The 15,378-nt window shown below is 35.9% G+C and overlaps 1 protein-coding gene across 5 annotated transcripts in view; it reads right to left on the bottom strand.

The window, feature by feature from the left end:
- TRMT11 (tRNA methyltransferase 11 homolog) overlaps positions 1-15,378 on the bottom strand; it is a 72,715-nt gene that overhangs the window by 56,348 nt on the left and 989 nt on the right. For 2 of the 5 annotated variants that reach the window (XM_036024657.1, XM_028510884.2), the window contains exons 2-7: positions 13,596-13,661; positions 11,883-11,956; positions 8,159-8,240; positions 7,979-8,071; positions 7,605-7,739; positions 6,707-6,863 (exon numbers count right to left, since the gene is read on the bottom strand). In XM_036024657.1, coding sequence (XP_035880550.1) covers positions 6,707-6,863; positions 7,605-7,739; positions 7,979-8,071; positions 8,159-8,240; positions 11,883-11,956; positions 13,596-13,661 — 607 coding nt within the window. The other 3 variants (XM_036024658.1, XM_036024659.1, XM_036024660.1) reach the window with 3 other exon arrangements.

The raw sequence follows: 15,378 nt of genomic DNA, 5'->3' as shown, positions 1-15,378 counted from the left end.
AGCAGAAACTGAAGTAAATAGACTTTAGCTAACCAATTAGAAACACAAAAGTGAATCTGTTTTTAAACAAATAAATTAAGTAAAGCTGCACACTCAGTTAACAAGAGCTGTAAACCATTCACAAGCCTTGTGCCACATCACGGGCAGGCCTGTGCCTCTGTAGGTATTGAACACATTCCTGCTGATCATTCCTTTAGCCACGCTCATCTTAGAACAGCAGGACATCCGCACACTAACCACTGAGAAGTGACCCAGTGATATGTATCTTCCCCATCAGGTAATTGGATATACACAACTCAAATAAAATCTTACTAAAATGAGAATCACTGATGGAAAGAAAAGTGTGTTTCTGTAGCTCATAATGTCCTTCTAACTAATGCAGCAGACTAACAGAAAAAGGGAAGGTATTTGGGCGGGAAAAGATTACATCTCTCCTTTCAGTTCACCAGATGCTTTCCACTCTAGTTTACAATCCTGAGAAAAATCCCAGGTTATAAGCAGTCAGTGAGTAAAGCATTTAGGAAACTAATATATGTCAATTTTGTACCTTTAATATGAAAAAGGGATTGGATAGACTTGAATTTTCAAAAAATTACTAAAAAAGGAAACAAAAAAAATCCAATGCTTTGTGAAAAATTACAGCCTCGGAGGGCACAGGGATTCTTATTTCTCTAATCCTTTAGAGAGTACTACCCATCAGTGAGACAAAAGGCCCAAGAAAGAGGACAAGATGTGCTTAAGAACCGTGTCTTCATGGCTATTGGCTACTACCAGTTTCAAAACAAAAGCACCAACAACTAACTAAAGTCCAAAATCTTTGTCTGAACTATAAACACAAATTACACAATGTATTTTAGCAGCATTTTTGTAAAGAACTTCCTCTTGCAATTTTCCATTAACTGTACTATTTATACATAAACAGTCAAATGACCAAGATAAGCTACCCCCCCCACCACCTCCGTTCAGGAGCTGCCCCAAAGCAGTTCAGGGGCAGGGCTCCTCAACCCTTACCAAAACAAAGGTAGCAAAGACTCTGCTTGCTGTGGGAGTTAGCACTTCACAACGTACCCAGCCTAATCTGCATGAAGGGAAGAAATCTTTATTTCTACTGGAAACTGTATTTTTAAACTTTATGGCCTGGCCTACTTGTATGTGTGAATATTAAGCATTATATACATGTATATATCTCAAAGAATTATTCTCACCTCACAGAAAGTTTTTTAAAAAAAAGTCTAAGAACAAGATTAATGATTAATAAAGGATTTAGCATTAGGAAAAAGATAAATTACATATATTCCAAACATTGTACAGAAAAACTCACAATGGACCAGAGATCTAAAAGGAAAAATTAAGACATACAATAGACAACCTATTGATGTTTCTCTCCCTCTCTTTCTCCCTTGCTTCTCCCCTAAAAAATAAAATCTTTTAAAAAAATAAAAGGAAAAATTAAGATTACCAAACTACCAGCCAAATACATAGCTCAATTCCTTTACAAATTGGATGCAGAAAATCTTTTTTGCATGGAAAAAAGTAATTAGATGCTAAATCAAAGGATAAATGGAAACTGGGAGAAAATATTTTATATGTATATAATATAAAATGTTATATGTAAGTATTTTTATATGTACAGAGAGGGCTAATGTCCCCAACACACGAAGTACTTTGACCAAACTGAGACCAAAATGTCTACCAAAAAAATGGGCAAAAGACACAAAAGATAATTGAAAAAAGTTATAGTTATAAGAATGGCCCTTAAAATATAAAAACTTATTAGACTTCACTCACAATAAGAGAAATACAAACTAACAGTACATTAAGATAACATTTTTACCCAATGGAAAGGCAGAATTTCAAAAGCTTCATGATATACTCTATTGGTGAGGCCATGGGGAAACAGGGACTCTCACGTATCGCTGGCAAGAATGTAAAATGGCATAATGGAGAGGAACTTAGCAATATTTAACAGAACTATGTACGCATACACTCTTCAACCCAGCAACCCTAGAAATTTACTCTAGAATACATCAACTTCTAGAAATTTACTCTAGAGTACATCTCCAAAATTATGAAAATATAAGTGTACAAGATTATTCGTTGCAAACATTATTTCTAACTGTAAAATATTGGAAACTACCCAGGTCCAAGTATAGGAAACTGTTTGAATATATTACAGTACATACACCCATGGAGTACAATTATAAAAAAGAATGAAAGATACAGAGAAGAAACTGATGGTCAAAGAGGAGAAGGCTGGGGAATGGATGGGGAATAAAAAGATGAAGAAAATCCCTATGAATAAATATGAAGTCATTTCCAGAAAATATTAGTAAATTTGCAAATTTAAAAACATTTATTATGCTATCTTTTGTGCAAGAAAGAGGTGGAAATAAAATGTACATATATCTGCTTATCATTACAAAAAACACACAAGAAGAATCAACTTAACAAACCAAAAAGCTGGTTTCCAAGAATGGATGGAGGAGTAGGATGAAAGGGAGGAACACTTCTCTGAGCACACCTTCTTGCACAGTTCTGAGTTTTGGAAGCATATTGATCTTCTGCATATTTAAAAATTAATGAAAACCAACAAGAGCCCTGGCTGGCATAGCTCAGTGGATTGAGCGCGGGCTGCGAACCAAAGTGTCGCAAGTTCGATTCCCAGTCAGGGTACATGCCTGGGTTGCAGGCCATGACCCCCAGCAACTGCACATTGATGTTTTTCTCTCTCTCTCTTTCTCCCTCCCTTCCCTCTCTAAAAATAAATAAATAAAATCTTTAAAAAAAAAAAACCCAACAAGAACGGGATGGGTAACAATCTAAAACTGAGGCAAACTGATAAACTCAAGTCAATTTTAAATGAAGGGGAAAAAGAAGAAAGCACAACCTTTGACTTTAATGACCATTTCACAGAGTAGAGGACTGAATACATACCCCAAATTTTTTTTCTAGTAAGATTTTTTAGTGGTATGAACAAAGGAATTTTGAAATTATTTTAGACGCATTGTAGGAATTAAAAGAGTAAGTGGGTTGACGTTGGTAGGAACCAGGGTTCTCACTGTGGAAGCTACATGTGAATGTGCAATGGGGTAGGCACGAAAGAAATCTGTAAGAAAAGACTTGAGTTTGTGGTATACATAAGGATTCACAATTTCTAAAATGTGTATACGTATGTCTGTGCACACATAGTACATATGCAGGAACATATGCATGTGTTTGTACACACCTTTACATACATGTTGTATGTTGGTAACCGCCCTGCCTGGTTTCAGAAGCTGTAACACCCCATGGCTAAGGCTGAGTGAGAGACCTTGAGACCGTAAGTCACTAAGGAGACAAAGCTTATCTTCCTGGCAGGGGTGCCACTTCTGCCCCCTTTTACTTCACCCTGCATGGCCCTGGTCTAAGATTCCTTAAGGGAGGGACCACCTAAGACAGGCACGGTTGTGAAGGGGCCCTCAGGAAAGGACTTGGGGGGCTACAGAAAAAGGGGCTGATAGACCCTCACCCCTTGGCTTTGACATAGCCTGAGTCCTCATTCTGTCTGTGAGAAGTCTCCTAATCTCTTGGCTGCCTTACTTCCCCTGCCTGACTTAAGCCTGAAACAATGCCAGAGGGCAGTGCAGCCCAGGGCAGGACTAGGCAGTTCCCCAGGGCAGTCAGGCCTAAGAATGCATAAAATACTGTGAAACCTGCTCTGCAAAGAATGTCCTCAATTTTCTGATAAGGGTCCAAGCATGAAATGAGTTTGTTTCCCAAAGTTTTATTGCCCTCTAGCTAACTGATCTTAACTCAGAATAAGCCCTCATAGTTCTTTGTATGCTATCTATTGTTTGATCATTATTGCCCAACAATGACTGATGAGCTTTACCTGTATTCCTGTACGAACTAAACCCAATAAAAGCCCATTGAGGAACAAGCTCCTGGCCCTTCTCCTTTCAAAGATCAGCCACCTTTCCTCCCCAAGCAGATCATGTCTTGGTACACTTATTTTTATCTTCAACGGCCAGGGGGCTCTGCCGGACAAAGCTCCCCCACAGTTGTGTATATACACACATGTATTTGCTAGCTTGTCTGTTGAAAAAGTCTAGAAACAAAGATATCCAGCACCTGTATCTCGGTTTCTAGTACTATTCCCCACTAAGAGAAACAAGAGTTCCTTGGAGAAGTGACTGATTCCATAATGTGATCAGGTAGAATATGAGCCAAGAAGTAAGGAAATGCTAAAAAAAGAAGAAGAAAGAAGAAGAAAAAAGAGGAAGAAAGAAAAATGTCACTAAAATAGATCCAATGCAAAAGAGTTCTCAGTAGACAAACGTGGGATAATTTGAGCAACAAAATCATTTAAAAAGGAATGGATTCTAGACTACTGGGGACAAGAAAGGGAATCCAGTAGTTCATATTAATATAAGATAAATACATAGGGGAGGAGAAAGGGCTCTTATTTACAATAAAGAATAGAGTGACTGCAAACTGGTAAATGTGGAGGAAGTGCTGAAAAATCATGACTTTGTGACCATCAAAGTCAAGACTGGTTCCAGCAAGAATCATCAACTGTTGCCAGGATGCAAAACCTGACAACCTGCCAGGAGCAAGGAGGCATTTGGATGCAGAACAGCATATTGACATGGTCTTAGTGTGTCTCCCTAAAGATTACCTATTAACTGCAAGGGAGAAGAATGAGTAATCAAACAGTGAAAAAAATATCAAACATAATCTTAATCAGCTGATCAAAACCAACATTACCAATGAGGGCAGTCAGCCATTGTGTGGGTGCCCTGAGAAGGACACAAAATCACTGATGTATATATGCAACCCATCTGGGAATGCGTAAGCGGAGTCTAATCATGAGGCAATATCAAATGACCCAAAATGAGGAACATGCTATATAAAAAGTAAAGGCAGGAGGAATAGTATTCTTCAAGAGGGCAAATTTCATAACAGAAAAGGTTTTGGATATGTTCCATATCAAAGAAATCAAAGAAACACTAAGAACAAAATACCTGGTGCTACCCTGGAAAGAAAATAAGAGTGTTTAAAAGGACATGAGTAGATCAATGAACAAAAATGGAGTATAAACATTAAAGTACTATATTACAGTACATTTACTAACAATGAAAACTGTAGTGTGATTACATAAGTGAACATTCTTATTCTTAAGAAATATATACTGAAATATTTGAAGGGTAAAGTGACATGATGGACAGAGCATACTTCCAAATGGTGCAGAAAAAAAATTATGTATATAAACATAAAGAGAAAATGAATGATAAAGCAAATGAAGCCAAATGTTAACAGTCTACACTGGGTCAAGAATATGCAGGTGTTCTTTGTTCCATTTTTATTCTTGTTACTTTTCTCTAAGTTTGGTTTTATTTCCAGTAAAAGTTCAAGAAGTTGTGGAAGACAGGATAAGGAGGACAGAAAAGAAAGGAACAGGTAGTACAGTATGTTGAGGGTGGGATATATGCAGATAATGGTGGAATGGGAAAAGAGACTTACTAGAAGATTTATTCAACAACAAACACAGAAAATCATTATATCAGAAAGATCCCTCTTGACTTTTGATACAAATTCTTCCTAATCACATGTAGTCATAGTCCTCAAATTAGTTAATGGTATGATTAATAGCTGGCTGGCACATCCTAATGTAGAGAGAGGCAGCTCTGTGAGAGCGGTTAAGAAAGAGCATGAGCTCTAGAGGTTGACTGGTGAGTTTGAATCTCATCAAAATTATACACCGGATAACCTTGGCTAAGTCACTGAGCCTCTCTTTGTGCCATAATCTCCTCAGGAAGATTTTAAAAAACCATCTCCATGTTAGTTATTGTAAGAATTAAATTAGACAGAAACATCAGAGTGCATACTATAGTACCTGATATATTACTGTTCAACAAGTGTTAGCAATTACATCATCCTTGTTTACAAAGTTTCTGATGGGCAAAGATGGCTGGCTACAGGGAGAAACTCCAACCACAAGCCTAACTTGTTCCCACACAATCTGAATCACAATGAATTTAGCCAGACAAACCTAAATATAAGCACTCCCTAGGTTAAGGAGAAGACTGAACAAACACGGGGTGAAGCAAGAACATGTATGCACAGGGTCAGATGAAGTACACTAAGAACTGCAGCACTCCCACACGAATGTAATTACAACAATACCCAATCAAATGTGCACAGAACCCAGATCATTGCCTCTGCAGCCAGCTGCTAGCCCACTGACACTTAGTGCAGTTCTTTCTTTCATACTTGCTTATAAACCTCCACAAACCAAACCAAAGATAAGGCAGACTATTTTTCTCCATCTGAGTATTTGGTTGTCCATTTTAACAAATGAACACATTTTTTCTGTCACTTGACATATTTTTTCTGTCACTCAAGTCTTCCTTCCCACCAAGAATTGTCCTATTTAACTACATAGCTAGATTTACCTTTCCATAATGTATGATACTACAGTGTATGATATGCTTCCCCCTAGTGGTTTACTTAGGAAAAAAACACAAATTTCTATAAACATCGCCTTTTAAGTGGCAAACTGGCTATTACACAAATTTGTGGTTGCCTCTTAGCCACTACTAGTGATAAATGAAAGGTTATTCTGTCCATTTAATCTTTTGGCAAAAATATTACTATCACTTTGACTTATATAAACAAGCAACTATACTAACTTCTATACTAGCTTTTAAAGTTAAATAAAAAATACCTGTTCCAACAAATGGATCAAAGACAATATCATTTTCTTTCACTTTCCCATGGTTGGCCATGATGAATGATAAACCAGCATCCATGCTTGTATTTCCAATAAAGTGTCTCTTTTTGACACTGTATGACTCAATAAGTTCTCTTTGTCCATCTGCAATCTAGATCAGAGATATTTTTCAAATTGGTATAACTGTACAGAACAGATTTAAGATACTCATTCACAATAAAACCACCACAGTATCTCAATGATGAAAACTTTCTTCCACTTACTACTGCTCTAGACTTGTTCCTTTAAAAAAATATGTGATTGAGGTAGTTAGGGACAAATACCTTTTATTTCTTCGTGCTGTCATTTACTTTGACTTTTCATACCAAATTTAAATTAAATTTGAATGCAATTATTCCAGGGGTTCAAGATTGGTAAGATTTGCGCATCTTTTTTCCCTTAATAACAACATTCTGTAACATAAGCCACAGCTTCCACTCGCCAACTGAGGGCCTCCAGGAAGTGGGCAGAACTGCTGTGCATAATGTCATTCCTTTACAGAATAGACACCCAGACCGGATAGCTCCACATGTGAGATCCCTCAGCCATCACGGAACTCTGCCCCTGCTCAGCTTTATGAAAAAAGCAGTTCAGACTTTCTGACAAATTTTATGCTAATGATCCCAGGTACACCACCCCCCACCTGAGCCCTATGTCTAACAATCTCTTGCACTACACAGGAGTGTCTAGGAAACCAAAGAAAACACATAACCATCTTTTTCACCGACTTGAATTCATACAGTTCTGACTCTTCAACTGCTATAAAGTTCCACATCTAGAGTTAAATAAAAAGACCTAACATTTAGCTTTGAAAGGAAATAAACTAAAATAGGTAAAAAGAACACTTCCTTACCCATCTCCCAAAATAAATATTATGTGGATTCTCAGGAATGCAGTTTGGGTCCAAACCGTAATCCTCCAAAACGGAGAAGATATGCTGCGGATTCTTTAAATTCACTTTTCCTTCAAATGGCAGGAACTCAAGAGCCTACAAAATAAAAGTAATTCTAATGTCCTATAAAAGTTTAAAAGGAAAAATAATGCTTATAGAATAATACCTACCTTATAAGCTTGGTATCAGGATTAAATAAGAAAAAGCACGAAGCGGCCCTAGCACACAGTGTGCTCCAAAACAGGCACTTCGCAGACACTGCACACCACTGCAGGTCCGCGGGGGCCAGACCGCATTCCTCCCACAGGCATTCGGTTTTTGCTAAATTCACTTACATCTATTCGTTTCACTTTTTCTTCTTGTGTCAATGTTTTATTAAATGTGTGAATCTTTATTTTATATGTAGAACCTGAATGTAGAAATGGAACCTAAAATAAAAGCAGATAAATTCTTTAAGCTTAGTCATTCTCTAGTATCTGCAGACAAATGATATAAAAACACATTTCATTACGCACCATCTTCTCCACAGGGTAGTTTTTAAGAGAACTATACAGCTCTTCTGGAGATTTTCCATGACCCCATAGTTCAAATATGGACCTAGGAAATAAATGATTAGTACTACCCTCAATTAAGAAATTAGTTAACACAGTAACATGTAACAACAATTTCACTATTTTTTATGCTCACTCCACTGCCTATGTTTTCTAAGCTATAAATGAGAAATATGTATCCTGGAAACAAATATAGCTTAAGTCCAAATCACACAGAGGAGTTGAACTTTACACATAAGGAGAGAAATTTAGCATAAGTCAAGATTTTTCCAACTTTTCATCATTATATTTTTGTACTAGAACAAAAATGATGTAGTAAAATCACTTAAGTTATTTTAGTAAACAGGTGAATCTAATTCAGGAAATCTAATTTTCCCAATGTCTTCTCTATAAAAGGAAAAATGACCAGATAAAAATGTTACTATTAATATTTATCTATTAATTAGTAGCATTTAGTAATGAACAATTACATTTATAACTGTTACAGAAAATTCTCACATAAAAATATTTTCAGGCTACCATGTATTTTAATGAATAGTTAAACAATTACAAGCAATATTTCATTGCAAATCAGAGAAACAGTTCTTAGTATCAGTCGTAATAGAAGTCGGTCTATATATTAGCATTGTTTTATGCTTCTAACACTGCCATTTGAACTGAGAACATCCTTTGAAAATGAATTCCTCCTTTCCTTCATATTGAATTTACAGAAACAAGGCCTCTACAGTAATCCTACTCTTACACAGCTATCACTTAAGGTGTAACCTCAGCTACAAAACACAGAGAGTATAAAAAGAAACAACAAAAAATCATTCAAAATAAATGTCCCAAAACTCCAGGTATTCAATTTCTTTTTCTTAATGTTTAAAAATTAAGATTGGTCAATTCACTCATTTAATAAATCCTTATTAAGGATTAGTAGCCCTGGCTGGTGTAGCTCAGTGGATTAAGTGCAGGCCTGTGAACCAAAGTGTCACTGGTTCGATTCCCAGTCAGGGCACATGCCTGGGTTGTGAGACAGGTCCCCAAGTAGGGGGCAAGCAAGAGGCAACCACACATTGATGTTACTCTCCCTCCTCTTCTCCCTCCCTTGCCCTCTCTCTAAAAATAAATAAATAAAATATTTTTTAAAAGGATTACTATATGACAGGAATTGTTCCAGGTACTAAGATGTTGCAAAGAGCAAAGCTCAATGTATTCGTGAAAGTTAAGGGAGAAGAAAGACTCCTGGAAGCATCCACTGAAGGAAAGCATAAGTAACACAATCTCTGGAAATGAAAAACCTTGAAAAGTAAAAATAATAAGAGCTAATGCTTCATATAACTCAAAGAACAAGGGCTATTCTAAGGCCATTTAATATTTATTCCTTATAGGAGCCCTATGAGGTAGCTGCTGAAATTATCATCCATTTAAACAATGAGGAAACGGAGGCACAAAGAGATTAAATAACTCTCAGGTCATATGGAACTGAAACTGGGGTTCAAATCCAAGCCATGTGACTCCAGACTCCATGTTCTTTATCACTGCTTCTCAAAAACACAAAAAATCAGGAATCCCAGGCCATTCAGGAAAGGTGTGTGCAGTTCCACAGATCTTAATTACCCCTAATGAACTATTACACAGTATAACATAGGAACTAATGCTTGTAATAACCTAGAGTCAATAAAACATGAAATAACACTCATATCTTTTTTACAGAAAGTATCTATAAACTATTCACAAATTTATATTTAAAATGTTCAAAATAAAATTTAGACAAAATAAAAAGCTTCAGTTAAACTGAACATTAATTTACTATAATGCCTTTTATGATTCAGATTTCTAGAGTCAAAAGTTTTCATACGTAAGACTGCACTGTTATGGTCCCTATTTGAGAAATTATAAAGTTTATGCCGATTGCCACATTTCTCATGGGTGCACATAAATAAGCTTGGATGTCAACTCACTAACATAAAATCAATGATGATCTAAACTATTCCACCAACTAGACCAGTATAATATAATCATCCTGATAAAAAAGCATTAAGAAACTATCTTTTGAGGGAAGGAGGCAGATGGAACTGGGAAGGTGCACAGGGAGCATCAATGGTTTCTGTAAAACATGTATTTTCTTAAGGGGAAAAAAATTTGGGAAGTATCTCAAAATGTTGATATCTAATAATGTAGATACCTAGATGTTTGTTATATTTTTCACTTTTTAATGGTATGCTCAAAATAGTACATGTTAAAAATAAATTAACAAAATTAATTTTCAATACCTATTCTACCACACACAAAAAAACTGAATTTAAGTTAGTTTTAAATCTATGCTTATGATAGTCTATTTTAGTTCTGGGACAATTAATGCCACAACAGGATGGTAAATTTTACCCTTTGAAAATGAATTCCTCCTTTTCTTTCCATTAAATTTATAGAAAAGGCCTCTATAGTAATACTACTCTTAGTTAGCTATCAGTTAAAGTATAACCTCAGCCATGCAAAATACACAGAGAATAAAAAGCAGCCAAGGAAATTATTATACAATTTATATAATCATTACACAATTATTAATTTTACCATTTATCAAATATATGCATCAGAAGATACGAACTCTGAAGCAAGTGTACAAGTATCTATTTTAAACCTAATAAACCATATATTTGGAAATCAAACACCTCTTAGAGCCATAACTTCTAATATACTAATCTAAAGTAATGATTAAGGGTGTATTTTTTTAGTTATGTTTCCATTTTCTAGTCATTTTTATTAAATAAGTTAGACCCAAGCTTCAGTTCAAGGGGTAAGATTCAGTACTGTAGCTGGTTTTCAACAGGACGAATTTAACTAAATATGGGGTTAGAGTCTATCCAATAATACAGCAATTACATATCATGCTATGAAAACATTGCCAACCATGTTCATGAAACTAGGTATACGTAAATGTGCACTTGCACTGCATCATTAAATATTATAATTTCTAAGGAAAGATGGCACTTAGTAATCTGCCAAAATGTTCAGAAAAAAAGTAACTCAAAGATAACATAAGGTCAAATTTGAAGTTGCATGTGGAAAATACAATTTGATTTTCAAAGTCAAAGATAGAAATTTTTCCAATTTTAAAATTTAAAAAAAGGAAAGGAAAGCAACAACAGATGTCAATGATAAATTCTACAAAACACCCAAGTAGGATAAACATTGAACAATATAATTACCTTAATCCACACCAAACTGTGATTACCAAAATTGCTCTAACACATTAAAACAGTAAAACTTATTTCATGGCAGTTCTCACTTTTTGCCTGCCACCTTACACTTCACCCATTTGCTCATCCAACTAAAAACCATCTATAAGAAAAACCTTTTCTAGATTTTCAACATTTTGGTTATAATCAACCATGGCATTTATCCTATGTCATAGCATAGCATTTACATCTTATACCATATCCTGCTTAGTAAAGAAGTTTAAAAGTTATTCCAAAATAAGTGTGTTTGCCTTTCATCACTGAGATTCTCTCACCAGTTCAGCAGGTAACTCTCCTGTTCCCCCACCCCAATCCAGTGGCCAACGCAGGTAACTGCAAGCTAAACTGACCCCCACCCCAACAACAAACCCCTTCTACTTTGTGTCAATATAGCAAAAAGTAGGACAGAGTAGTTATGAGAAGTATGGTATACACTCATGGAGGAGAGCATTATAAGTTTTCCTTACTTGGCACACACTGTCCGTTTCATTAAGTTTCTGGCAATATCTTCAGAGGGAATACTAAGAATCCAAAAAGGAGACTGAAAGAAAAAACAATATTGAACTTCTAAGAGGTTTTATGGCCTCATATACTTTTATTCAAGAAGTCCATAAGGAAAGTAGCAAATTCCTAATTGCTACTTTTAGATCATATGTGATCTAACCACAATTAAAACTGTTCTCATAGTAAAAAAAAAAAAGTGAATTTTTAATAGGTCATCTGTCAGGATACTATAGCATAATGTCAGAACACTTTTATCAGTGATTCTATAAATAAAAAATCAATAAATTTACCATTGTTTAAAATTTAGGTTAATTTTATAGTTGCTCTGTTATGTAGTTTGATGCATAATTAATGCATAAAAATCCCAAAGTGTAATCTCAAAATTTTCATTGTTGCTAATCATTCCTTATAATTTACCTATTTTATTTCTAATTTCTAAGTAAGGTACTTCTATGAATAATTCCTCTTTTTCTAGGTAGTTGTGGCCACCTGAGTTGGGGGGTGGGGAGAGCTCTAAAATAACTATGGAATAGGATAAATAATATCCTAAATAATAAGATAAATAGGATATTATTTATCCTAAATAATGGAATAGGATAAATAATAAATTATGATTTTTTTTTTATTCTAGCTAAGAAAAAAAAGTTGTAGGTGCATCAGGGGGATTTCTCCCCAACCCCCACCTCACGATCCAAATTACAGGCATTTTTCCAGAATACAGCAAAACCTAGTAGGACCCTGACCTTAGTTCATCACCCTCATTCAATTATAGCCACACTCCCCTTCTTATCCTCCTTTCTCAACAAGTGAAGGTCACTCAGGAGTACTACTCTAACATCAGGAACCTTTTCTCTCATGTTTTTCAAGAAATGCTCCCTGCCACACCTAGTCTTTCTTCTTCCAGTATTCATAGCACCCTACACAAAAATTCAAAATAATTCAAAGAGGAAAAAAGATAGTCATCCTAGTACTACTATTATCTGAATGAAATGAAACTATTAAATTATAATAGAGGTAACAAATGGAAAATATATAGCCTACTAGTGATGAAGGCTATGTAGCAATATGTGCTCATATTACTAACACTAAGTGAAAAAGAGACTATGGAAGTTCATAAGTACCATTACAACTGGGGTTGGGGGGAAGGAATCTATGAAAAAAGACCGGAAGGCAGTTATCCTGAAATTATAAGTCATGTCAAGGAAGAACAGTTATGGTTTTACTTCTTTTCTATTCCCAAACTTCTCTAAGACACTGATAAACTGTGAAATACAAAACAGAAAGCTCATAAATTTATAATCTTACACATACACAATTTCAAACTTTAAAAAGAATACCAATAAATGCCTGAAATTCCGCTAAATTCTAGCTCTAATTATATCTCATCAAAGAAAACCAGCCCTTTTTTCAGTGAAGGAAAGGATACTAATTAAAGCACAATTGTTAAATTAAAGTTTATAAACCAATGAGATAAATAAATACTGGAAATATATCTCAATCATTTCCCAAAAACCACAATATTTTTTCCAAAATATGCTTTTCATTCAATTGCCCCTAGGAAGAACTACGAGTAACCATACAAATATAAATTTAAGATTTGCAGTTCTCTTCAAATCCAATGTTCGATTTATAAGTATATTGCATATGCTCTAATGAAAAATATAAATTCAACTTACCTTTCCATAAGTTTCCTGACTATTGGTGAACTGACCTCCAAAGAGTGAAAGCAAAGATTTTATTTCCTATATTGAAAATATTATAGAGAGAATACATTTTAATACAAGGAGGTAAAAGTCTATTAAAAGATACAGATATAATACAATTAAAAAATAAAAAGAGTGGGTTGATGCCCTGGCTGTGGTTGGAGTATCGTCCCATACACTAGAAGGTTGTACGTTCGATTCTGAATCAGGACACACACCTAGGTGGAGGGTTAGATCCCTAGTCAGGGAGTAGTCCTAGTCCTGTAGGAGGAACTAGTGGATGTCCTCCTCCCTTTCTCTCTCTAAATCAATAAACATATCCTAAGTGAGGATTTAAAAACAGGAAGTGAGTTAATGATCTACCTGTTCAACACCATACCATTTTTCTCAGTTCCTCCATAAAACTGCTTTGTCCCGCATCTCTCAAGAAATAACCCTGACTTTCTCATAACATAAAAAACAGGTCCTAGAACAGCTACCTACCCACACTCATCCTCTGCCCTCTCCATTTCCACGGAAAGACCAAGGCCTTCTGTTGTGCCTTTATATTCATTTTCCTCATCTCTTCAACCTATTAACAAGCCAATCTCTGAGGGGGGGGGGGGGTGAAACTGCTAACTATCTCTACTTTCCCTTTTTATGCTCTATTATGCTCTAATTAAGAGCACTGCTCTATCTCCCCTTCCTCACTTTTCATGTCCACTAAACCAAGTCATCTAGCCCCCACCCCACAAAAACAACTCTAACAACCACTATAGCAAAATTCCTAAAACTTGAACCTCCAGTTTTCTGTGGCCTCACACCCTTCCTGTTATGACACTCACCTACCTTCCTGACCTCCTCTTCTCACTTCTCAACATCAATATTTCCATCACCTGTATTTGCCTCACCACTCTTTGCCACTATGCTTTCTCTGAATCATTTCATTTTCTCTCCTACTGTTCATATGCAGAAGAGTCCCAGATGTTTATTACCCAGACCATTCTACCAATTCTATGCACACTCATGTTCCTATTCATGGCCTCCCGGTCATCTTCACTTGAGGTTACTCAAGCACATTAAATTCAGCACAACAAAAATTTAAAGCTTACCTCTGGCTGTGGTACCTGACATGGAGACACCCTTATATCCACTCCAGGACTCATCCGTGATTTATCCTTCTTCCCCCCCACATTCAATCATCAAGCCCTGATCATTTTATCACCGATTTTCCCAGCTTATTCCATCCTCTCACCCTTTGACCTGATTCAAACCTTCTTAAGACTATTCCAAAAGACTCCTAACTAGATATTGAAGGCTTTGGATATTCTGGCCCCTTTTTACCTCTCCTGTTCTCTTCTTGTCACTCTGCTACATTATTTCATAATCCAGTAATAACAATAACTTGTCATTTTAATTTGCTTATTTCTCTCCTTGGCCTGGCTAACTGCTACTCATTCTTTAGTTACGGTTCATGGAAACCATCTCAAAGATCAACATCTCCCCACCCCTCAGGTGGATTCGGTATCCCTTCTACATGTTCTCCTATTTCCCTGTTCATCTCTCTATCACTGCACTTACCAACGTTATTTCGTAATGCTTATTTATGCATCTGCTCACCCCTTTGCCTAAACAATCAACTGCTTGAAGATAGAAACTGCCTTTGTTATCGTTATATCTCCACCGTCCTGCGCAATTGTAGGTACTGAAACTGTTTCTTGAATGAATAACAATACTTTTCCCAACTTCTCCATCAACTCCTACCACCCACCACCAC

Source organism: Phyllostomus discolor, chromosome 4 (assembly GCF_004126475.2).
Source record: "Phyllostomus discolor isolate MPI-MPIP mPhyDis1 chromosome 4, mPhyDis1.pri.v3, whole genome shotgun sequence".
NCBI classification, from domain to species: Eukaryota; Metazoa; Chordata; class Mammalia; order Chiroptera; family Phyllostomidae; genus Phyllostomus; species Phyllostomus discolor.
The sequence above is the reverse complement of the archived record's forward strand: the minus strand, read 5'-3'. Positions and strand labels throughout refer to the sequence as shown.